This window comes from Apostichopus japonicus, chromosome 2, assembly GCF_037975245.1.
Source record: "Apostichopus japonicus isolate 1M-3 chromosome 2, ASM3797524v1, whole genome shotgun sequence".
NCBI lineage: Eukaryota > Metazoa > Echinodermata > Holothuroidea > Aspidochirotida > Stichopodidae > Apostichopus > Apostichopus japonicus.
The window spans coordinates 3977585-4001432 of NC_092562.1; the positions used below are offsets into that span (position 1 = coordinate 3977585).

The window sequence follows — 23848 nt, forward strand, 5'->3', positions numbered from 1 at the left end:
TTTTCAAACTAAATCTTTCCATTGAGGGTGGAGCATGCTAAACACAAGATTGGGAGAGACTTGACGTAAAATGCTAATTTCCAAGTGCAAAATGTCATAAATCAGTCCAAATTTCAGTACCTACAAGTAGGCCATCAAATGTAAAAGAGACATAAAGCTGCTTCTAAAGGGTAAGTCTGTACTGTACAACTACTTTACTCAGATTGTAAAAGGAGAGATGGATCGACTAAACACTGTAGTCGCATAGTTGAGTTTCAGTGTTTTGAGGTACAGTACAAAATTATGTCCCATGTATTTAATATGAAATATAGTTAACTACAGTATTTATTCACTGACAAACACAACTTCATTCTGGAGGCCTACTGCACAAACTGATCACTTCCATCCTCCTGACTGGTTGGTTACAGTACAGTAGTATATAAACTAGGAATCGCTATGACAATCATGCATTTTCTGTTGCTGCCCCTGCCCTTTGGAATGAACATCGGATCCGTGTGCATGACTCTCTCACACTTAGAAATTTTCTAAAGACAGCGTAAAATGTTTCTTTATTCCTTCTAAGTGTTTGTTTGCTATGTTTCTATTTCTTTTTGTTAAGCGCTTAGAGAGGTTTGTATCAGGCGCATTTATTATTTATAACCATCATTCTTTCTCTTCCCAACTTCTGCTTGCTTTGCTTTTGATTTTTTTTTTTTTTTCATTCTTCTTTTTATTTCTGTGTTCTCTTGTTTTTCTTTCCTTTGATTTGATTTTCTAGCTCTCTCCTTTTTTATCTCTCCTTTTATCCCTTTCTTTCTTTCTTTCTTTCTTAGAAAATGTGCAAATGTAAGACAAGTCGACATAAAGACATGCAAGAAAACTTATAAATATTCATCTCAAACACCTTGAACACATGGAAGCAATTACACTTCAATACAGGTATGATGCATAATTCAAACTAATACTGTATACTGTATTACACTGTATATATTATAAAACATTGGTTTATGAATGATACAAGTTATTCTGTACATGTTGAGTTGAATTTCAGGAGACACTGGGCTACAGTACTGTAAAATAATTTAACACTTAATTTACAATAATCCCAAAGGTGAGAGAGTGATGAAGTCCTTAGGGAGCTTGTTGTATGTCTTTCTAAAGCATGAAGTGTAACCACTAAAGTGAACTTTTAACCCCACACAGTACAGCAGGAATCACAATTCTAAGTACACAACAGACTGCACTGTTGGAAAGGAGATATTAGTCATGAGTAGTGTGAGTAGTGAGTAGTCATGCCAAACAGTTTGCAGAGTTATTGAGATATGCATTGAGTACTTTCACATGAAGGAGAAGTCGAGAGGAGTAATCTGGAGCTCATCACAGGTAATACAAGAAGTTATTTATAGCCACGGTTTACTTGTTAAGTTTAATCAGTTGTCAACTTCAAGCAGAGTTGACATTTAAAAAATTCAGTCTATCTGTTTACAAGTTCATAATATTTGGAGGCTTCATGGAAGGGACAGCACATTTATGTATGTTGGATCAAGTTTGTACAACATATATAAGAGGAGAAAATGGCGTTAACATATTAATCACCAACACAGCTCTGCAAAATAACCCCTTTCTCCCTCACCCCCCCCCCCCATCCCCCCGCCAACAAAGAAAAAACTGCAAACCTGGAAATATTCCAATGAAAGCACCTGGAAATTTAACAGAACGTTCTAATTAAGTACTTAAGTTAAACATTTAACCTTTTGATATGGTTTTCATAAAGTTATTAAATTATCAAATTATTAAAATATTATCCACAACTTTGGTAAACCTTTTTCGAACAATTTTTTTTCCTTCAGTTTAAGATTTTGCATTTCCAGTTTGAATCCACTCTGAGAAGGTATACAGAAAAAAAAAGGGGGGGATCTCATGGTAAGACCAGGAGAGCTGGAAGGTACAGTACAGTATGACATCACACTGACACCGCAACAAAAATGGACAAAGCATCCCAGAAGGCAAACAGTGCCTAGTGGTAACTGTGCAGGTATTTTAATCTTAAGAGATGCTACTGTACATAGCATACTATACAGTACAGTACTGCACAAGTGGTTTGGTCAGTTAAATTGTACAGTTATGTACACATATATATGCATGGTCAAGCACACCACTTACACACTGAATGGATTCAACAACGATGACAAAACAACTCTCATTTGTGTAGATCTATCTAGGTACCGGATATATATACTAGACATTTCACCTTTCTCAATAGCTTTTGACACACCTTCTTTTCATCATCAGGGGTACAGTATACAAATAAACTACTTGTAAGTCTGCAGTAGTCTACAGGTGACTTGCTGAATGTCTTTATTCTTCACTGACATTGCAAACTTGCATATGTATGCAATAAATGCACCCATGCTAGTATTTGCAAATATTTACCATATTATCTCAATTTACTGTTCAAGAATTGAACTTGAGGCCTTTTTGAATGGGAGTTCATTAAGCCTACATATTAAACTGAATATGGGAGTCTTTTAAAGTCACTGATCGCAAAAGTCATGCATACTGTATGATTGAGAATACATGAATAGGTTTGGGGCTCTGTTCAAGGAAGAGTCCACAGGCTTCCACAATTATCCAGGCTGTATGCCATAGACCCTTGTTGTACAGTACATCAGTGTATAATATTCCATAAAGTACCTGAATTCACTAACTATTTCATGTCCCCGCCCCCAGCCTCCCCCTCCATAGTGTAATCACTCTCTGTGCATAATTTTGCCCTATTTAAACCACAACCTAAATCCTAGTTCTAGCTCTGTGGTGACAATTTGACAAGGTTAAACAGAAATTTCAAATTTCAACACTAAAGTTGTATGTTGTACAGTTATCCTTGGTGGAGGAGGGGAGGGGGAGGGGGAGGGGCGGGGGAGGTGAGTGGGAAGGGGAGGGGAAGGGGTGAGGGGAGGTGAGGGGAGGTGAGGGGGAGGGGAGGGGATGATATAAAGTTGACTACTGGCTTGTGGAGTTCTGTTTCTTGTTTCCTGGACTATTCAATAAAAACCTACATTTAAAATGTATACCTAATAAATCACTTTTCAAATCTAAACTAAAAACCTACCTCTATGCTAAACATTTTTCAACTTGATTTGTAATTATATTTCATTGTTGCATTATTATTTTTGCTTTTCTTTCTATTCATATTGATATGTATGGCGCTTTTGACAACTATTTTGTTTATAATTAGGGCATTATAAATCTTAATTATTATTATTATTAAGATACGGTAAAGTAGTATGAAATTGGTGCATGACAATCCTCTACTTTTTTATTCAAATATTGTTTAACATTTACTACAGACCTTCAGAGGAGTGGATGGGAGAGAGAAGAAAATGGGGGAGCAGGAATCGTTAGAATATTCACACGAATCACTGCTATGGTTCAAGCAAAAAAATTTGAGCAGCCATCATTCTAAAAAAATTCTTACCATAATTCAAAGATTTTGAGTCAAAGAAATTCAGGGAAAAGAGCCCACATGCCTTCGAAACCTGTACTTAGTACATATTATAAAATCATTTTCACAACCAAACTAGTGTGCTGTGGCTCTGTGGGGACATGTAAGCAATGTTCAAGTACCTGTAATGTATTTTATCAAGCTCTCATGAATTACTCATCTTTGAGCAAACTGAGTCACCTCTCTGTTTGATACAACCAGTACTGCGTAGCGCATGTAAACATGCAAGCATGTGAACATTTCTGAACTGTGTATGCACTCTACAGTAGGCTAATAGACTATCCCACATATGAATGTACAGAAAACCCAGTTCCAAATTATTTCAATGATTTCCCACTTGGAGCAAGTTTGATTAAAGTCCTCACATTCTTGATTAAAACCCTCTACCGAGAAATCATTTGGGTTTTGCAAGATCTTTCTCTACCAGGGATAAGAAATTATAGCAAACATTCAAAAATAACCCACAGAAGAGATCGCAGTGCAGCAGAGGTACAGTATGTGAGAAAGCAGTATGACCTGGTCTACATATATACAGTACAGAACATGTCTTATTCTCTATTATACTGTATGTTAGCCAGAGGGTAGAGTACATGGAACGGCATGAAGAACAGATAATAATAATAATAAATGAGACTTATATAGCGCCAAATCAGTAAACAAAAGTTACTGCTCAAAGCGCTTAATGTATAGAGCTGTTGTTTTGAAACTCCAGCTAGAGTGGTACAGTCTGTATTTCATAAAAATGGAGGTGTATTTCACATAGCAAAGAAATGTTTTTTATAAAATAAGATATTTTAATGACAAACTGAGAGTACTTGGAAACATAACAAGGAAGTTGTTGACAAAAATAAAGCAGGACTTGGGGAATAATTTATTGTTCAAATTATGTGTAGCATTTTGAAGTTTATGAATTTATTTTTCTCTCATTGAAAACAATAGTTCCTGTGTAGAAAATTGCTATACATGTTTACATTCCTATAGCAACTTCATCATTTTGTATCACATTTTGCGATGCTATACTGGATGCATTCTTCCCCTGGGAATTCAGTCTTTTTAACTGAGTTTGGTTAATTTCAATCTAACATTGAGTAGAGCTGTTGTTTTGAATCTAAAGCCAGTAGTGTAGTACAGTATTGTACATCTGTTACCATGGAGATCTGTATTATTCCTATGTCTGTCTTACAATAGTTTGGTCTATTACGATCTCATTTTGTGTTACAGTATAACACATCGGGTTTGTGTGAAAACTACTCGCAATTTCGCCAGAAAATAAATGTACAAACCGCCGATTTTCGATGAGCGTCCATCGTGGGGTAGGGTAATGTGTACTGTCAAAACGATATGAACCACCCAGAACAAAATTGCCCACAAATAGAAAGTGCCACTTATCAGGAAGCTTAGGAGCAGTTCCCCTCTGGACTTCAGTTTAATCCACAATATCCCGAAAGGTGGTTTACCAATGACCAAGATAGATGAAGACAATGACTGCTCTATAGAGCATTTCAACTAGCTACTTTGCGGGGCAGAATGAGAAGGACATAGGTTGACCGGAGGTGATGGGTCACAGTGGGAGGTCAGTGGGGGGTCAAGTGTCAAAAGGTTACCAGGTCACTCGAGACACAGCAGAGAGAAAGAGTGCAGAGGTTACGAGAAAACAGGTAAGCGAGGAGGAAGCAAAGAATTCTCTGAGAAAAGAAATTTCCAAATACTCACAGCTAAAGCAATTACACTTGAATCTGACTTCCATACTCCTGATGAATTGAGTCCAAGGACTACACAAGAATCTGCCGATCGTCTGTAACTTGCAATCAATACGCAAGGCTGAAATGGAGGAGAAGAAATCAAACTTACATTGAGACAATGATTATTGCTTCCCTTCATAAACCAACGTCTGTTATGATTCTACAGTAGGTTTAGTTTACTTAAAGAAGTTTTATCGTTGGGAATTTGATAAACCAAGAGCTCTGTTACAGTAGATTGATTGATACTAAAATCACTTGCTAAGTTGACTAAACAAGTTTCATTTCAAAATATCATTAACCCTGATATTTTTAATCCCAGTTTCTGATTAGGCTCTTTTGCACGTGATTAATTCTACCAACAAAAAGTGTCTGGGCGACAAACTTCTTAGAATTGATGTAGAATAGAATTGTTAATGCTCAAAATGTGAAAAAAAAGCCAAAAGGCTGTTGGCTTAATATGGTTGGATGCAATCTTTTTCGGAGTGCTCGATAATTGGAAGGTTTGGTGAATGATTGGCGACAATTAAAAGAAAAAGTAAACCAGTTGTTTATACAGTTACATCAAATATGGAATATTGAGTTCTTGAACAATTTTACTCTCTGTTTAGTCTGCACCCTACTGTCATAAACTTTCCGATTTTCTGAAGCTATCCTGTATGGCAGTTTTCCCATCTGAAATGGCTCTCTAAATTGAAAAGACTCCAAATTTGAGTTCAAATGTTTAATTGGAAGCCACTTGTCTGAAATTTCTAATCCATAAGCCGGTGCAGATTTCTCCCACATTCGTGGTCGCTTAAGTTTCAAACATGACTTTTCACAATCACTTCCCGAACTGCTATATGACTTGTGTGGAAGTGAAAACCAAAAGGTATCCTACTTTACATGGGTTGTGCTTGAATCACCTGCTTTTAGAGGTTAATCAATCAGTTCAAAATCCAGGTCTTGCATACAATCTTATATACATCTCAAGCCTTATAAACTCATTGTCAAGTGATGCGGAAGGATAAAAATAAAAAAATCTTCACACTTGTTTATATGACCAAAGGGCATTTTATGATGCAATTCACAAAACTCTGTAATAATTTAAGGTAACCACACTGATAATGCACGGTATAAACAACAGGGAGAATACTGATTCCTTGTTTTACTCCACTAGTCTACTAACCTGTAAGGTTAAAGGCCGAGCATAAATTCATAAAAGGCTTTTAGAACCAAACGTTGCATTGTAAATGATATTGTTTTATGCACTACTAACATGTTGTCATTTACAGTTTAAAGTGCGGCGGGGTGACGTATCAGTTCTACTCTTCTTAAACAGTTTTAGAACTGCTCTGAGAATATCACAGTTCATGTTAATAATGAGCACTTGTAGGTCAGCACAAGCATTTTGTCTTCTTTTTGAAATCAAACTTTATCACTTATGTTTCAGTGAAATAATATGCCTGCCTTTCACGTGGTAATTATGTATACTGTATATCACAACTGTAGTTCAATTCCACAGTTGCATCACATGCATTTACAATCCTTGCAAGTACTTCATTCTACACATCATGAGCTTATTGACATAGCTATAGGAAATGAATGTGTGTGTGGTATATTCCCCCTCTCCCCCCCCCCCACCAACCATCACAAACTTAATATTTGGGAATCGTACCTAATTTGGACAATAATATGAGCACTTATCCAGTTAAATTTGAAACCCGGAAAAATGTCAATTTATATTACCTTTCTTCGTCGAAGTTGACAAAATTTCCAACAATTAGAAGTTTTCCATGCACATTTCAAGCTGCACAATTTTTGCCAAGATTAGTGTAGTGAGATATTCACCCCCCCCCCCCCATATCCCCACTCCCTTTTGCCACATCACTGCATGTATTGCACATAGATCACATGAAATGAGATCTGTACAGTGCAGTCATATTTTTAACACATACATGTACTAACCCACTGTGTACATAATCTTTCATCTATATACGATTTCGGCCTCTAACTTCCAAGTACTGTAATACAAATTTCAGCACATGATTCACAACCAGTAAGAAATCATACTGTAAGTCTGTAGCATGCAAGGCAAACAGAGGTCGGTAAACACTCACAAACTCAGTTGCCAAATAAAGAATGAACTTTCTCTTTTAAAAGATAATTCAGAGTGTACTGTACCATGATGTGCAAACATGCAAAGTCACATACATTTTAATTAGAACTCTTTTTGAGAGTCAATATCAACTGGGTGGCTGGGACTGGGATGCACACACTTGCAGAGTACAATGTTCGACTCAGCGTGCTAGTCACTAGTACTCAAATGCCTCAAATGTACAGCGTGGTGCTGGTGGATTGGTACTGGCATACTGTACACACAGTAACAATATTACAGCAGTTTTACTAAGAAACTACAGGTAGATATATGTTGTTTGAGTTACTCAAGAATTAATATGGAGTTAGATATAAATACTGTATGTATATATATTTCAATTTCAAATAAAACTAGTTTCTGATTCGGTCAATAACCGGGTGTCCCACAGACACAAAGTTTCTCCTCGCCCCCCTCCTTAGTTACTGATTCAGTCAATTGAATATATTAACTAAAATAATCAAAGTTTTAGTATGAATCCATGTTATTCTAATTAACTACTGCACCAATGAGTACCATTGTACAAGTACAACATGAACTACTGTACACAGTAGGCTAAAGGCACCTTTGGCCATAAAACATTGATTGTTCTCAAAATCAACACATATTTTACATGAAATACAAATCCCTACAGTACTGTACGTACTTTGTACGATACAGATGGGGCTTCCACAGCTTACAATTATTTTAGCCTACATGTGCTATACAATAAAGAGGGCTGTACAGTTGTACTCAATACTACCACAATAATACAATAACAAAACAAACTACTTCTTCTAATTTTATGATATTTGGATTGGGAATATACAGAAGTTAAAACTGGAACATTGAGCACTAGTTCCCTGTAGATTTCATTGAGTTCACAATTTACTATCTGTTATTAATTGATACATACATAGTATAGTACAGTACAGTACAGTCTTTTTACATTTTAAGTAACAAAGAAAACACAGGAAATGAGAATAGCCTGTGAACCAGCCAGCAACAATGATAATTTCCTGACAGTATGCTGACAGTATTCCTGACAGTTACGGTGTGCACTAACACAAATTTTTATTCATTTTATTTAAGTTAAATGTATTTTTAAAGGATGGGTTCAGGAACAAAATTCTTGTTTGATATTTTTAACTATATTAACTACAAAATTCCTGCTTGATATTTTTAACTACATTACAAAACACAGCTGTCAGCTGTGTCCATTTAAATAGCTGGGTTCATTGGTTTAGTGGGACTCACAGTTCTACTGTATGCTGTATACAGTACTAGCCTGTCTAATACATATACCAAGTAATGTAATAGTCTGTCTAATACACCCCTACTGTAAAATAAGGCAAGTTATTCAGATGCAAAACAAAAACTAATGGGGGAAAGTATATGATTGCTGCCTTAAATAACATAATTTAAAATGTAAAATTTTATTACAAAATTTGTCAAAGTTAACTGATACTAAATGTCAATCAAAGAGTTCTCTGTTGTTTAAATGAATAACAACAACATGGTTTGGTTGACTTAATTAGAATATATATTACAAAAATATTGATTTACGTAATAACAATTATGTCTACACTGAGGAGCAGAGTCATCACCAATTTAGCCTTAAAGGAGAATTTCAGAGAGTTAGCACATTTTAAAGGTGGATATCTTGAATTTACCAGAATAGCTACAGAAACATATAACTAGTACTCCAATATTACTCTGTTCTTGGACTATGAAATACTACAACCAAAATTTGGACTCAGGTCATCCTTCAACGGGATGAATATTTTGGACTTCAATCAAGTATTCTACAAAAGGCTTCATTGAAGTTCAAAATATTGATAACGAAATGATGATGTGACCATTGTGAGTATGTGTACATAAAAATTATACTGGCAATCTTATGAGCACAACAGGTCAGCACCCTGACATAATTTTTAAACAATAATATCTCCCAACTGGAGGAAGAGATCTTTCTTTTGATAGATGTGATAACCAGTCACAGTGGAGGAGTCTTTGGTATGTCCAGAGTTAACCAAACTTTTGTCTCTAAGGTCTAATATGAGTGCAGATGTAATGTGGATTCAAACGAGTTAGGAGGGGGTTAAGGTTACACAATATTTCAAGACTTTGAATAAAATAGCTGCATGTTCTATTATGAGACCTTGGGTACATCTATTGTACCAAGTAATGACCACAACCAAAGTTATTAGTAGGCCATAATCTTCTCCATTCATTAATTACAAAGGTGATCATAACAAATCAAATGAGACAGAAACATGTCAACAGTTCGATGTGAGCACCGCCTCTTAAAATTCATTCAATCTTTTAGTGAGCAGTGATAGATTACACTACAATTCAACTAGTTTATTTGGGAATCTAAACTCACATGTAGGCTATGAGTTTAATTTAGGCCTGGATACCCACCTTACACTGCCAGATATGAATGCTTTGCACAGTTATGACTGCAAATAGCCTGCGATCTCCACTTGCGATGACTTGTTGAATGGGTTCATTGACTTCAAGTGGTAGGTTTAATACCTTTGGCCATCCAACAGGAAAGTACATGATCACACCCAGCACCTTTCCTGGGTAAACTCTACACCGTTCACTGCGGTTGTCGCTGCCTGCAAGATCAGCACAGCCCGGCCTCAGCTACACTGTGTAGTTCCTCTCATTCATATTTCACTGATCACAAGCTAAACTGCAATAAAAATTGGTCGAGTGCCATGTTTACATGAATGTCAATAATTCAATGGTTCCAACTACAAAGGAAGTTTGATGTAGGCTTAGTTAAGGTCGAATTTTAAGTTTAAAACTACTTAGGTTAGTTGTTAAAATGCTAATGTAGTATGTTTATCATAAGGCTTTAGGGTAGATTGAACTGTGAAAGGCTGGAATGAAGTATGTACTACTAGTACTAGCCAACCTTGGGTAATTGTCTTGGCCGTGGCTATTCTTACGACTAGTCGTAACAATTATTTATAAACTATTCTTACGACAAAGGCGAATTCAAACGCAGTAAAGTAAATAAAGCAACTGCGCATGTAGTAGGGGTAACCCTAACCCTAACTTTAACCCTAAACCCCAATCCTAACACTAACCGGAAATTATTGTTACTCCTGGTCGTAAAAAATAGTACTCCTGTCATAAAAATATCAACTGCGCATGCGTAATCGGAAATTATTCTTACGAACAGTCGTAAGAATAGCCACTTTGAATTGTCTTACTCTGCATGGAGAGATAGGTTAGGTCGAGGCCTACACTGTCATTCAGATGCAAGTTTAGCGTATTGGTGTACCGTATCTATTCCACAACGTTCTTAAACTTATGTTACTTTAGTCACCACAATACCTATTGAAGTTAGCCTTGTATCGATACTAAACCTACTAACTTATTGTAGGCAGTAAGGCTAAGCCTAACCCTAGTCTTAGTGTTATTGATGCTCAAAACTAGCCTAACCCACTCACTGATATTATATATCCACGTTATTGTACAGGCCTAGGCTAGTTAGCTGGATACTTCATCAATACTACTACTAGTATTATTACTAATACTAGGCTAAGGCGAGTACTTAGTAAATGTACAATTTTACAAAAGTGCATATCCTAGTCATTTTAACGCAAATGAAGAAACGATAAATGTACTTGGAAAGCTGTGCATAGGTATTTACTTTAAGGCTACTGGATCGTCCATCAACCGAAATAATTACGTGTGAAGGTTGATCAACAGCTGAATGGTGTTGCTACTGTCTGTGTGTATTACGACGGGTCACTTCTTGACGTTCTTGAAGCAGTTACACTCAAATAGTACACGGTACACATGAACACACAATTACTCATCGATAGAGGACGACGTTACAATTTGTACGTATTCGATGCCAGCTGTAAAATGTTTGAAAAACAGACAATACCACAAAGATTATTTAATAGACTAAAAAGATATAATTAACAAGATACAACTTTCACATTTGCTATCGAAATGTTCCCAAACTGAATGATTTCCTTCTCTTATTAATGTTTACTTGCTACTATTATTTATTTCTGTATTTTAGCTACGCTTTTGAGAAATAAGAATTATCATTTAATTCTTGCAACAAGTTAATGACAACCTTAAAATGACAATCTCTCTGTAAGAGTAAGTGATAACTGTGCGTTAAAAAATATACTCTTCCGGGTCAACTCTGATTACACCACTGATCTACACTAACTGGATAGGCCGCGCGGCTCCGTGTGTGAAGCAGCCGGAAGTGACTCAGCGGCCATGTTGGGATATTCAAAACATCACCGCGCGCACATACAGTGCATACTGTATGTTGCTATGTCGGTCGGTGGCCGAGAAGGTGATGCGAAGAGAGGCCAAGGAAGGGAAGTGAATGTCGCAGAAACAATCCTTATTGATCAAGGAAGTGAAGTTGAACATTTGAACCCCTGAGAAATATGTGTTATGCCAGACTAAAATGGTAAATTTGCCTATTTTCCATGCAGGAAAAGATATGGAATGGGTCGTCTGTACAGAGACAATACAAAGTCTATGGGATACGTCGGACTAGGAACTTGAGGGACATCCCTTCCTCCATGGTTAGGGCCTTTTAATTTCAAGAAAAATGTTAAGCATTTCTTCTAAATTCACTTCAAATTGGGGGAAAGAATTTAATAACTGGACGAGGCTACACCATCCATGCAACAATTAATGTATCGGTATCTAGTATTGGGGAGGGCAAATATTAAATTTTTAGGTGGCTCGCAGGGTTACAAAAATTGAGTTAATTTCCATCTAGAAACAAAAAATGCGAGTTCCATGATAAATATAAAAATTAGGAGGGAAAAATTCCATGTGTTCTCAGGAAAAACTTGTCGCATATGGAGTTTTGCATGAGGCCGGGGTCTTAAGGCAGTGTCCAGATGTGGAATTCCTTTCAGGAAACCTTAGTGTCCAGTTTGGGGATATGGAATTAACACAATCATCTACAGGGTGACAGGACAAAATCCCCCCGGACAAAATTCCCCCGGACAAAATCCCCCCAGACAAACCCCCCCCCCGGACAAACCCCCCGAGCCAAAATCCCCCTGGACAAATCCCCCCAAGCCAAAATCCCCCCAGGACAAAATCCCCCCATGCTATAAAAAATCCCATCAATTCTTTACAAAAATGCGTCATCCCGGTCCCCCGGTCCCCCTGGCATCCCCGGTCCCCGGTACCGTCATCCGGTACCATCAACTGGTACTGTCATCCAGTACTTCCACCAGTTCCCCCACCGGTACCCCCACTGGTACTCTCAGTGGTACTCTCAGTGGTTCCGGGACCAGTACCCCGACCATACCCCAACCGGTACCCTAATAGTTAGCCTGACAGTTACCCCCACCGGTACCCCCACTGGTACTCTCAGTGGTACCCGGCCCCACTGGTACTCTCAGTGGTTCCCGGACCAGTACCCGACCAGAACCCCGACCATACCCCAACGGGTACCCTAATAATTAGCCTGACAGTTACACCCACCGGTACCTCCACCGGTGCCCCCACTGGTACTCTCAGTGGTACCCCCACTGGTACTCTCAATGGCTCCCTGACCAGTACCACGGCCCGTACCCCGGCCGGTATCCCAACTGGTATCCTGAAAGGCACCCTGACACGTACCCTTACTAGTACTGGTACAATGACCAGTACTTTAACAAGTACCTTGACCAGTTACATGAACAGTACCATGACCGGTACCCTCACAGGTACGGAGGTACCCTAACAGGAGCCCTCACAGTTACGCTCACCAGTACCCTCACTGGTACCCTGACCAGTCCCCTGACCGGTACCCTAACCAGTGCAATGACCCATGCCTTGACTGTCACACCTGGGCCATCCCTGGTTGTTGCAGGCAGGCTTTGTATGGGTCAGGGGGATATTGTCTCGGGGGGGGGGGGATCTTGTCTGGGGGGTTTTTGGTTTGGGGGGATTTTGGCCAGGGGATTTTGTCCTGGGGGGGATTTTGTCCTAGAACCCATCTACAGGTCATTATTTTTGTACACTGTATTCAGTTTTTTTTTTTTTAAAGTAAATGCACACAGACAACTATTTATAGTTCATATGCACAGTTATATCTTTGCTGCAACAGCAATTTATTTAGCAGTTCTCCACAATTTCAGTTAAAATCTTCATATTCCTCAGCTTTTTACAGGTTGGTTCCCACAGTGACATACATGTAAGTAATGCCCTTGTACATACATATAGTAATATATGGACGTGTCGTTGTCATATGCGCGGTGATGTTTTGAATATCCTAACATGGCCGCTGAACAACTTCCGGTGACTTCACGGCTCGCTATACCGTACGCGCAGCCTATCCAGTTAGTGTAGATCAGTGGATTACACGTACGGGAATTCGCAGTAAACTTCATTGCGATTGGTCCAAGATGCTACAAAAGTTATCATGGGTGTGATATAGACAAATCCTACATGATATAAGGTAAGGTGAGGCCGATTTCATTTAAACTTACGGCTACTTTTACACTACATTATGTTTGAACGAATCGAAAAATCGCACTAATACTATGCATATTAGATCCTCCTGCAAGCAGGAACTCGCGAAGATGCCATCATTGGCTTATCAAAGCCGCAAGCTGACCGAAGTCAGTCTCTTACATTCATATTTTAACGTCCATGATTATGAATTGTTAATTGTCAACAACTCTGTAACTGGACGACATACATTAATCTGGGAGTGACTCGAGCCGGGGACCTTATGATTGAAATGCATCGGCGTTATACACTGAGCTAACACTCCAAAAATACTTTCATGATATGAATGGGATCGGAAATCATTACATTTTGGCTTAAAGTACGTAGTCAGTGTAGGTCCCAAATTATAGCACGCTATAATTGCTAGAAATTTTCAAAAAGTACTTTCCTGGACAACTATACGTAGCACGCTATCATGGAAAAGTTTCTTGAAATTACGTAATCGACCTGCCTAGGTCGTAATATGACCTCTTTTTACTTATTAGTCTGCAACGCCTGCCACATATTTCTTCTTGTATGAGGGTCTTTGTGTGAACGCTGTAGGATTAACTACACTGTAGACATGAACATTCCACACAGTGTTAACACGAAGAGCCAAATGGCGTTAAGAAGCTATGCAGGCTAATTGTAGAGCCTGAGGTCGATTTACGACCGTGGCAGGTCGATCACGTAATCACAAAACTTTCCTAGCTATAGCTGCGTGCTATAATTTGAGCCAATAAAGCAGATAAAGATCTGCTTTATTGGCTCAAATTATACACCATTTCACAATTTTAATTTTAATTGTATCCGGCCGATGATCTGACCAGACCCATCTACATTATAATTAATCGGCTTCCTTGTCCCTTTTGCAAATTAATTTTTATGGGGCTTAGATAAAAACTTGTGATATCATTTCCATCAGCTTAGTAAGCTAGCTACCGTGTTTACACACACAATATAATGCACAACACAGAAAAGACTGCAGTATATTCCATGATCTTAAATGTTTGCATGGAAGTACGGTCATACATATATCACCACTGACGGTGTTGTCTTGCAACCCTCATCTCTCCAATACTACCGAGTGGTGATTGCTTAATTATAATGTTTTTCGTCCAATTATTCTTTTCCTGTAATATTCCAAGCATAATAACAAAGTACAAGTTGCGACCAAGTTCATACAAGTTATCCGTACGTATCCTCTCGCCGAAAGCGGAAGTACATTGTTTACCGTCTCCTAGCAAAATTATCGTCTTGATTGGTCTGGCCTGGTTTTGCAGCGATTACGATTGGAACCTGTACGTATAAGAGATATAGTGGATTCTAGTTTCTTGAACGTATTGACATTTACACGTATTGACGTTTGTGTGCAATACTGGGAAACACTTGCTGTATAACCTACAAGTACAAGGCCTAAATTAGTAATAATACAACTGCAAATGTTGAGTAGCCTAGGCCTAAGCTAGTACTACTACCAAGTACCATTAGTTACCACTACACCCCTTCCACCATGGGATTAACGCTAAGGCTAGTACTTCCTACATATTAGTACTGTAGGTTAGGCGTACCAATGGCCATTGCCAACAGTTAATAAACGACCTAGGCCTAGCCCATCTAAGTTCTTACAATCATAGCTCAAAAAATATATTATGCTGTTGCTTTCAACTGGATATTCAATAGCCTAGTCAAACTATCGGGTAAAACAGCCTACCTGAACCAACTAATGTCCGCAATTGATATCACTTCAGTTACATTGAAGAATATTGAAGAACCAACAAGAGACGGCAGGATATAAACATGGCATCAGAGAGAGATGTGGCCAGGAGCAAAGCAGCCCGGCTCTTGAAAAGACATGGTAGTGCTTCCTCGTTGATGAGTGGAAGTGAGATAGGCGTCAGATATAAACCCCCTGGGTAAATATGGTTATTACAGTGCTATATTTTATTGACATTTTCATCCAGAAATTTAATGCAGTGTGTGCTTTCTTGATATGTTTTCTGCCATATGATTTGCAATGAATAAATCAATGACAGACACAGACATGTACAGTGGCAACTTATGGAGTTCATTGGCTCTGCTGTGCAATGCAACTGTGTATTATGTCACCGTTTCTTCAATTTCTGCTACAACGAACTGTGAACATCTGTATTGATATGTCACGCACCTTTACAGTTTGGTCTAACAAACAGTTCAAGACATATATGTTATGACTAATATGGGACAATTTACTTTTTTTTGCTTAAGACATCCATGAAATAATATCGCCGGCTATTTGCATAAATATACGGTCATGCCAAACCATTTTAAATGTGAGAAATTTAGGTGCAAAACTTAAACAAGGGGACATAATGACCTAGTCTTTTCCTAAGTTTAGGATATCGTCTATGGTTTATCAAATACTTTTAATCATAGGTCAATAATGAGCACAATCTCTTACATGGACGAGCCGAGGGAATCCAGAATAGAGCCTCCAGTGTCATTCGAACCGACCTACCAACTTGGACCAGAAAAGCACTTCCCTGTGACTGCTGTGAAAAGTATCTTAAAGGATGTAGTGGGGAGGCATCTAGATAACAGACAGTATGAGCCAGAGTTCTGTAAAGAGACTACCAAGGCTATATCTGAGGTAATTCTGATTCAGAGTACCTTGAAGGTCCCTGGAATACTTTCCTTTTTTCTCTGACAAATGCTGACAAATTAACAGCTATTGGTCATTACAGGAATGACAGCAATATAATTCAATTCTTTATCTAATTTGCATAGAATTGCCTAACTGATATTTTTTAAGGACGGACTAAAAATTTAGCCTACTGTTAATCTGCACACAATAATAAAAATGTACCAAGACTAAAAAATCTGGCTCTCAAATTCTTGTCCTGCTATTCAGACATTTAAATGTTAGAATGAATTTCTTATTATGCAGGATGTGAAGTCTCGGGTGAAACTCATGAAACTCGGCAGATACAAGATAATTTGCTTGGTTCATATCGGACAGCTCAAAGATCAAGGTCTCCACGTCACCAGCAGGTGTTTATGGGATGCCGATTCAGACAACTCATCGTCCTTTGAATATCGAAACAGCACCCTCTTTGCAGTAGCCACTGTCTTTGGCATCTACCATGAGTAACTTCTAAGTTGGCCCTTTTTGATAGCTTCAGTTGGTGTAACTTATATATTTTTTATATTTTCGTGATCTTATTCTTATTCTGCTCGCTTTAACAAAGATGTGATGTGATGTTTGTTATAAATATTTGTGATCTTACAGCAGTTAATGTGCAAGTTATCACCTTGATTATCTGGCTATGAAGAATTTGTTGCTAGGATTGACAAGTACAGTTTCCAATATCTGCCGAAAAGAGCGTCAATGTCAATTGCCTAGACAAACTCCAATTGGGCTACCATATATATATTTTTTATATTTTTGTGATGTTATTTATTCTGCTTTATTATTGATGTGACGTTTGATATAACCTATGTGTGACCTCTTCGCAACTTAAGTAACACTTAATCACCTTGAATCCGTAACCATGAAGAAACTGTACCTAGGAATGATAAGTTTACTTTTAAAATTGCCTTTCAGAAAAGCTCCACCGAGAGTAGCATTATATATTTTTGATTTTAATGTGATGTTATTTCTATGTTATTAATACAGATTTGTGATGTGGCATTTGATGTAACCTATATGTGCAACTAAGAAACAATTTATCACCTTCATCTTTTGGCAAATGAAGGATTTTGATGTGGGAATCAAAGGTATAGTTTTCAATGTGTGCTGGAAAAAAAATCAACTTGTGTTAATAGTTTTTGAGGCTTATTTTCTGTGTGCTTGGATACTAGTATTGAATAACATATTATTCTTCATGATTAGAAATAATTAGAATAATGAGAAATCATGTCAGGGCTACTCGTTAGCTGTGATTCTGACTAATTGAACTTGTATTCTTGTGAATCATATCTTCATCATGTTCTTAAATGGATTGAAAACAGTTGTATGCCGAGGTTTCTCTTTCTTAAAAAGTCTCGGAAAGATCCATTAGCGTGCAAAACATTTGACAATCATATGAACATTAATTTCATCCTATGAAGTTTTTCAAAGCTCTTGTTATGCCTATTGAACAATTCATATGATAAATTTTGCAAAACTTGCTAGTGTCTTGAAACAGGAATGTTGTTGATTATTGATATTGCATAAGGTGGTCAAGTTTACACTGCATATGCATGAGCCATTTCTATTTGTTTCATGAACTCTTAAATATTGCAACTCATTAAGCTTAATGATTATTGTGGTTATCAATTAGTAAGAATGTGTTGTTTTTTTCAAAGAACTATCATTCTCTGAGGTATTTCGTCAATTTGTGTTTTTTATTGTTTTTTTAATCGTTCATCGTGGTTTTTTGAGATATGTTCGACTTCACTTTAATAAATTGGCCAAATAATTACATAAGAATGCTAATGATTGGAGGTCAATTCATGTGGTTAATGACGAGACTTTGTTTCATTTTTGTCTCGGACATTTGCCTAAATTTAACATTTGCCAAAAAATTTTAAAAACAATTTTGGCATGCTTACATATGGGGCCAGCACTGAAGACGTTCCATTAAACTTGTTATGACAAGTTTAGGGTAAATACTTTTGTAATTTGACATGCTGTTAGTATTGCCATCCTCTTCAGGAATTTGTTAACACTTAGAATGGAAAGTTTGCTCTTGTTGTAGTACGGTTTCTTGGATCTTAAAAACTTACAAAACCGAAATGTGTGCTTATTTCATATTTTAACGACAGCTGATATTGCTTCTGTGCCTTATGCTTTAGTATTCCTTTATTTATGAGGTGTTTTGTTTTTGTATTAATTTATCAGTATTTTCCTTCCAAATTTAGTTATTAACCTGTCTATTCAACTCAAATGTTGAGTGCAATACTTTTGCTAACCATCTCAAGCAAATGTTTATTCTTGATTAATTGTTCTTCATTGTAGTGCTCTGATATTTGTGGGTATTTAGTGATGCTTTTTACACAAAAATCATGACATCACAAATTAATTTTTTTTTCAACATTGGGATATACCATCCAGTTTGTTATCTGCCTTTGGATATCTGTAACCAAAGTAGAACGCATGATTGCCTCCCACATTGTACGGGGGGGGGGGGGGGGGACGATAGAGAGACTTGGGAATGGGAGAGGAGGAGAAGATAAAGGGACAGATCCTACCTCCTAGATTCTTCTGGGTCGTAGAGGAACCGCTCTGAGTTGAAGAAACTTCCACACAGTGGATAAGATATTGACAAAGCTAAGGAGATTGTTCTTGCAAGTTACCAATGTGGCTGTCTGACCAGGGACACAGTCTGTAGAATGTAGGTCTGTTCTCCGGTCTGTTTACTGGTTTGCGCTGGGTGGTAAGAAATTTGATCTAGTCACCCGCCCTTTGCTTTATTAAAGGACTAAGTATTCCCTTTTCAGCTTCAGCGGGCCGATAGTACTTTAGTAACATAAAAGTTGTTAGGTTTTTAACTAACCTCAGCAAAGTGTCAGCAGGGGTGGGTAAGGTGGGGGGTGGTGATAAAATCGAATGCAAACCCAAGTACCCAACCATCTTATTTGTAGAGATGCTTGTGATGAATAGTTGTGCCAGACAGATAAGATTAGCATAACTAAATATCACAGTTTAAGGTTTCTAAGAGTTCTATTTGATGGCATAGAGGTGGAGTTCTGTCTATTTTGAGAATCCACTTGCTGATCAAGGGAATGAATTGTAGACAGTTTAAGACTACATAAATCTTGAATGCATCATTGATTTTGGTCTCCGAATGTGAAACGAAATTTCTCGTTTGAACAATTCAATGTTCTTGAAAGCGCCATCATATTATATCATATTTTTACAGATTGACCTTTGAGAAATAATAAAGAAGGAATTTGAAGGAAAAGTTAAAACAAAAACAGAATGAATAAAGAAATGAAAGCAATTGCAAAATTATGTTTTTTTTTTATGTATTTTTTTTTTATATATCATGCTTTCTCCCAACATTTTCAGTTCCGTATTATTCCACAAAAGCCACAAACAAAGCTTGTATCATACTTTGACCATGGAATGAGAATACTTCCCATGATTTGACCACTACGTAAACTTACTAATGGATGAGATCACCAAGCCCGATGTACACATTGCATATATACAACCCAAAACACCTTTTTAAATAAGTTCAAACAAATATACCACCAATAAACAAAAACAAATATGCATATATAACAAAGAGAAATGAATATACATCAGCTTATAAAATAGAGGAGAAAAACAAGGCGACAATAGGACTCACAGTTGGGTCTTGTCTTGTACCCATTTGTTACGTTTATAATGTATAGCTAGCACCATTTTTGCTGGTAAGGATATTGGAATGATAGTTAACTTTTGAAGTTGACTTATGAATATTTATAAAGTCGACTTATGAATATTTATGAACTCTCCCTGACAAGAGCCAAATGTCACTACTAACTACCCCTGCTGTGATTGCATAACAAATCACAATGGACATCTACAGTGTTACAGTATATTTATGTGTGGGCTTTAGTCTCAAACTGATCTAACACAAATTAACAAAGCCGAGTTGTAGTTGCAACCTAACCTGCTCGGCCTAACATAATGGACTATAACCAAAAAAAAAATTATTACTCCATCCGAGGTCAAGTATGTCTTGCCCAGCAGGTACACTTTATTGACAATATATATTTGCTCTTTAACAAAGCTTTTTGAGTAGGAGAAATGTGTTAACATTTACTATGTAGAGTAACTAAAAATTCAATGGTGGAGTGTTGAAGTCATCATTTTAGTGTTCCATATTGCGGAACACTAATATTATGACCTTGGCATGTGATTTAGTGTTGAGTATCTTGGTGAAGTGATATCAGAATCCAGGGACTTAGTATACCCTCTAGTACATCGATATCGTCATCCTGTGGATTCGGTCAGTTCCAATAAAAAGGGCTCACTGTATAATATATGTCATCATATATCTTATATGGTATAGTACGGTGCCAGGGACTGGTAGAATTTGAGATGTGTGCTATGATTCAAGAATGACTGTCAAAAATGCCTGTGTTTCTGTAAAACATTCTCTAAGAACAGGCAAAGTTTTTGTCTTTTAGTAATTTCTTATTATCAAATTTAGATAATTCTGGGCTTTTTTCACAAAATTTGGGATTGATCAGTGACAGTACACTAATTCCTTGGGGACGTCTTATCGCCTTGGTGTATAGTCCACTGATATCAGAATCCTGTTATGTCATTTGACAAGTGATTTCCTGACCCTGGTGAAGTGACTTGATGTTACAAATAGAACACCAATATCAGTAAATTCTGTAAAGTCATAGCGGTGTTGCAGATTCTCAAATACTTTAGAGCAAGGTAAACACTACCTATTGTTGAATTATATCATGTACTAAACTTAACTGATATGTTAACTAGATATATATATACATACATACATGTAAATAAATGGCAGGACTAACTTTGAACCAATGAAACAAAATTCTGGATGAAATAATATCAATTTCACCCTCCCCTTCGCATCTTCCATTTCTGAAGGATGAGAATAAATCACCATTGATGATGAAACTGCCTTTACAACATCTACAAAAACAAAAGAGAATAATTGCTATGGAAACAAGAGACATCTAAAAGCTTGTCATAATGTACCAACAGCAGAACCATGCAAAATTTGATAAACCTCTTGTGAATTCACACAATATGAAATATATAAATGAAGGCAAGCAACAAAACAAAGTAGACAAAAGATGTCAGTGAAATTTCTCTAAACAATGGAAAACAACAAAAGATTTATTGTTTTAGAGTCATATCACGTTAAATGACAGCATGCATATATACAATGAAAGCTTTTCAATTATACTTATTTAGTATGAAGTATATATATATATATATATATGGTACTGTAACTTTATATACTGCTGCTCAAAAAATACCCAGTTAAATTACCATCATACAATTTTAACCAAAAATCCAGTTGTTTTCATATACTTCATATACAAGTTCAAACAACTTTCATATTCATGGAGAAAAATGAATAATATGAATAATTTTACAGTAAAAATATCGAGCAGTAATAAACTGCTAGCGATAAGCTAAACGATGGCTTTCAACTTTTATGTTACATTCACATCAAAATAGTGACTTGCAAATAAACAGACAAAACAATAAAAAAAAATGGCAATAGTTATAAATATCCAATTTTTTTTGCAATGTGGAATCCATTCCTACTTGCAAATGACAAATGATAGAGAGAGAAAAAAAAATGCTAACAGCTCTTAAAGAACAAAACATGAGCACAGAAACACAAATTTGCATTTTTAATTTTTTCCACATGTGTGGAAAACAGTGAAATAAAACTTGCTTTAATATTGAAATCTCACATTTAGTAGTTTCTATGGTACAGACTGTACTAACGAGAGATTAACCGTACAAAAAAGTTACAAATATCCTGAATAGGAAAGACTATGACATTGATGATGATAACAACTATGAAGTAGTATATGTTGATAAAGATCACGGAAACAAAACAAAAAATATGTACCTTTCCAAGGTTAGTTTTCTTTTTTATTTCAAAATGACTGTTATATAATTTTTCTGAAATAATAAAGTTGATAAAGTACTCTTTTTCTAATTTTTTTTTTTCATTTCCCTTTATTCCCATGATTCTTAGGACCATTCATGCCTCATCTCTCACAAAATTTAACCTTCACCAGAGCAAGTATTGGTGTTACTTCCGTAACAACTAGATCTGACCCCTTTCGACAGAACCACACTCTGAGAATGCTTACCAACAAGAACTTGATGACCATACAGCCTTTACTGAAACATGAAATGGACTTCATAGTATGTTAGTATACACCGAGAAGTAAAAATAACGCCCTGCCTGCTGTAGGGAGGAGGAAGTCCGAATTAACAGCCCAAATTTCAACCTGTACGACGTTTTCTGTGTCCCACAAATCAAAATGTACCTCCATCCCCATAAACCAAAGTTACATGTGAGAAAAAAGCGGCAAAAATAAAGCCAGATACAATTTGCAGTTTTACTCTTCAAAGTTGATGGTAGTTCTGAAACCCTTTAAGCCTTCCTTTACCCTTGCATTCCTTTCTATATTTTGTTACTAATCACAAAAATTAAAAGCCTCTTTTCACCCAACAACACAACAACAATTTTACTAGTTCTTATGACTACAAGACAAACAAATCATACCTCAGAGGATAACATTAAAAGTAAACAGTGCAATACTAAATATATTTTTCATGAAAACCAAGTTTAAATGATTTTTACCTCCTATTCATGAAAAAAAAAAGAGAGAGAAATGTTGGAATATATATATACAAAGATGAAACATTGGATGTCTGCTATGGATACACCACAACATATCCTGATGATTAATTCAAATCTATAAGTTTAGAAAAAGGAACAAAAGACATGAAAAGGGGCCTTTTCCCTCAGTTCAAGGTTTCTTTGAAGACTATAACAGGAAGTGTGCATGTGGAAGATTTGAAGCAATCATTTCATTGACTATGTACAAAAAGAAAACATCAAGTCTTACAGCTTTGAATATTCATATATGATTAGAGTATTTTCTGTAACAAATGAACCTGCTAAAGTAAGCTGGGTGCCAACACCTTGAAAGCAGGAATTATATCCTATGGCAAGCAAGATTCTCATCTTAAGGCTGTTAGAGCAAACTTGAATTATGAATATGGCAAGCTCAATTACTAAATATTGGGGGGAGGGGGGGGGGGGGAATAAGCTCTTTGCACAAATGGCAGGCCAAAGAAAAGATTTGGTCATGTTGTTACAAAATTGGTGGCAGCCTTCATAAATAAAGTATCAACTCAGTACTTAACATGGTTTCATTGTAATTAATTTGCAACAGCGCCCACACCTTTGCTGAACCTCTATCATATTGGGATACACTGTTTGAGTGGGGTTGTACCAGATCACATGGAGTGTTTGAACTGGTCAACTATGATTTCAA

General features: G+C 36.8%; 2 protein-coding genes across 6 annotated transcripts in view; one reads left to right on the forward strand and one right to left on the reverse strand.

Moving 5' to 3' along the window:
• Positions 1 to 11181, reverse strand: part of LOC139974804 (guanine nucleotide exchange factor subunit RIC1-like) — a 46964-nt gene extending 35783 nt beyond the window's left edge. For 2 of the 3 annotated variants that reach the window (XM_071982256.1, XM_071982240.1), the window contains exons 1-3: positions 11007 to 11166; positions 9761 to 10037; positions 5198 to 5305 (exon numbers count right to left, since the gene is read on the reverse strand). In XM_071982256.1, the coding sequence (XP_071838357.1) occupies positions 5198 to 5305; positions 9761 to 9901 (249 nt within the window). In that variant the 5' untranslated portion in view covers positions 9902 to 10037; positions 11007 to 11166. Of the gene's footprint in view, positions 1 to 5197; positions 5306 to 9760; positions 10038 to 11006 lie in introns of all 3 variants that reach the window. The other variant, XM_071982247.1, reaches the window with a different exon arrangement.
• On the forward strand, positions 1344 to 23601 carry LOC139974851 (dynein light chain Tctex-type 5-B-like). 3 transcript variants are annotated; one of them, XM_071982348.1, is made up of 4 exons: positions 1344 to 1362; positions 15574 to 15738; positions 16238 to 16451; positions 16749 to 23601. In XM_071982348.1, exons 2-4 carry the CDS (start codon positions 15623 to 15625, stop codon positions 16950 to 16952), a joined length of 534 nt encoding a protein of 177 aa, XP_071838449.1. In that variant the 5' UTR covers positions 1344 to 1362; positions 15574 to 15622; the 3' UTR covers positions 16953 to 23601. The 3 variants fall into 3 exon arrangements, with proteins under 3 accessions (XP_071838449.1, XP_071838432.1, XP_071838440.1); XM_071982331.1 differs by lacking the exon at positions 1344 to 1362 and adding an exon at positions 14976 to 15123; XM_071982339.1 differs by lacking the exon at positions 1344 to 1362 and adding an exon at positions 15205 to 15229.
• The last annotated feature ends 247 nt before the right edge of the window (positions 23602 to 23848 follow it).

What these genes read in the sequence shown, in the direction of transcription:
- LOC139974851 (XM_071982348.1), top strand. Translation starts at nt 15,623, where the DNA reads ATGGCATCAGAGAGAGATGTGGCCAGGAGCAAAGCAGCCCGGCTCTTG. An exon ending in GTCAGATATAAACCCCCTGG is followed by an intron (nt 15,739 to 16,237) that starts GTAAATATGGTT and finishes TTTTAATCATAG; the next exon opens with GTCAATAATGAGCACAATCT. An exon ending in CTACCAAGGCTATATCTGAG is followed by an intron (nt 16,452 to 16,748) that starts GTAATTCTGATT and finishes CTTATTATGCAG; the next exon opens with GATGTGAAGTCTCGGGTGAA.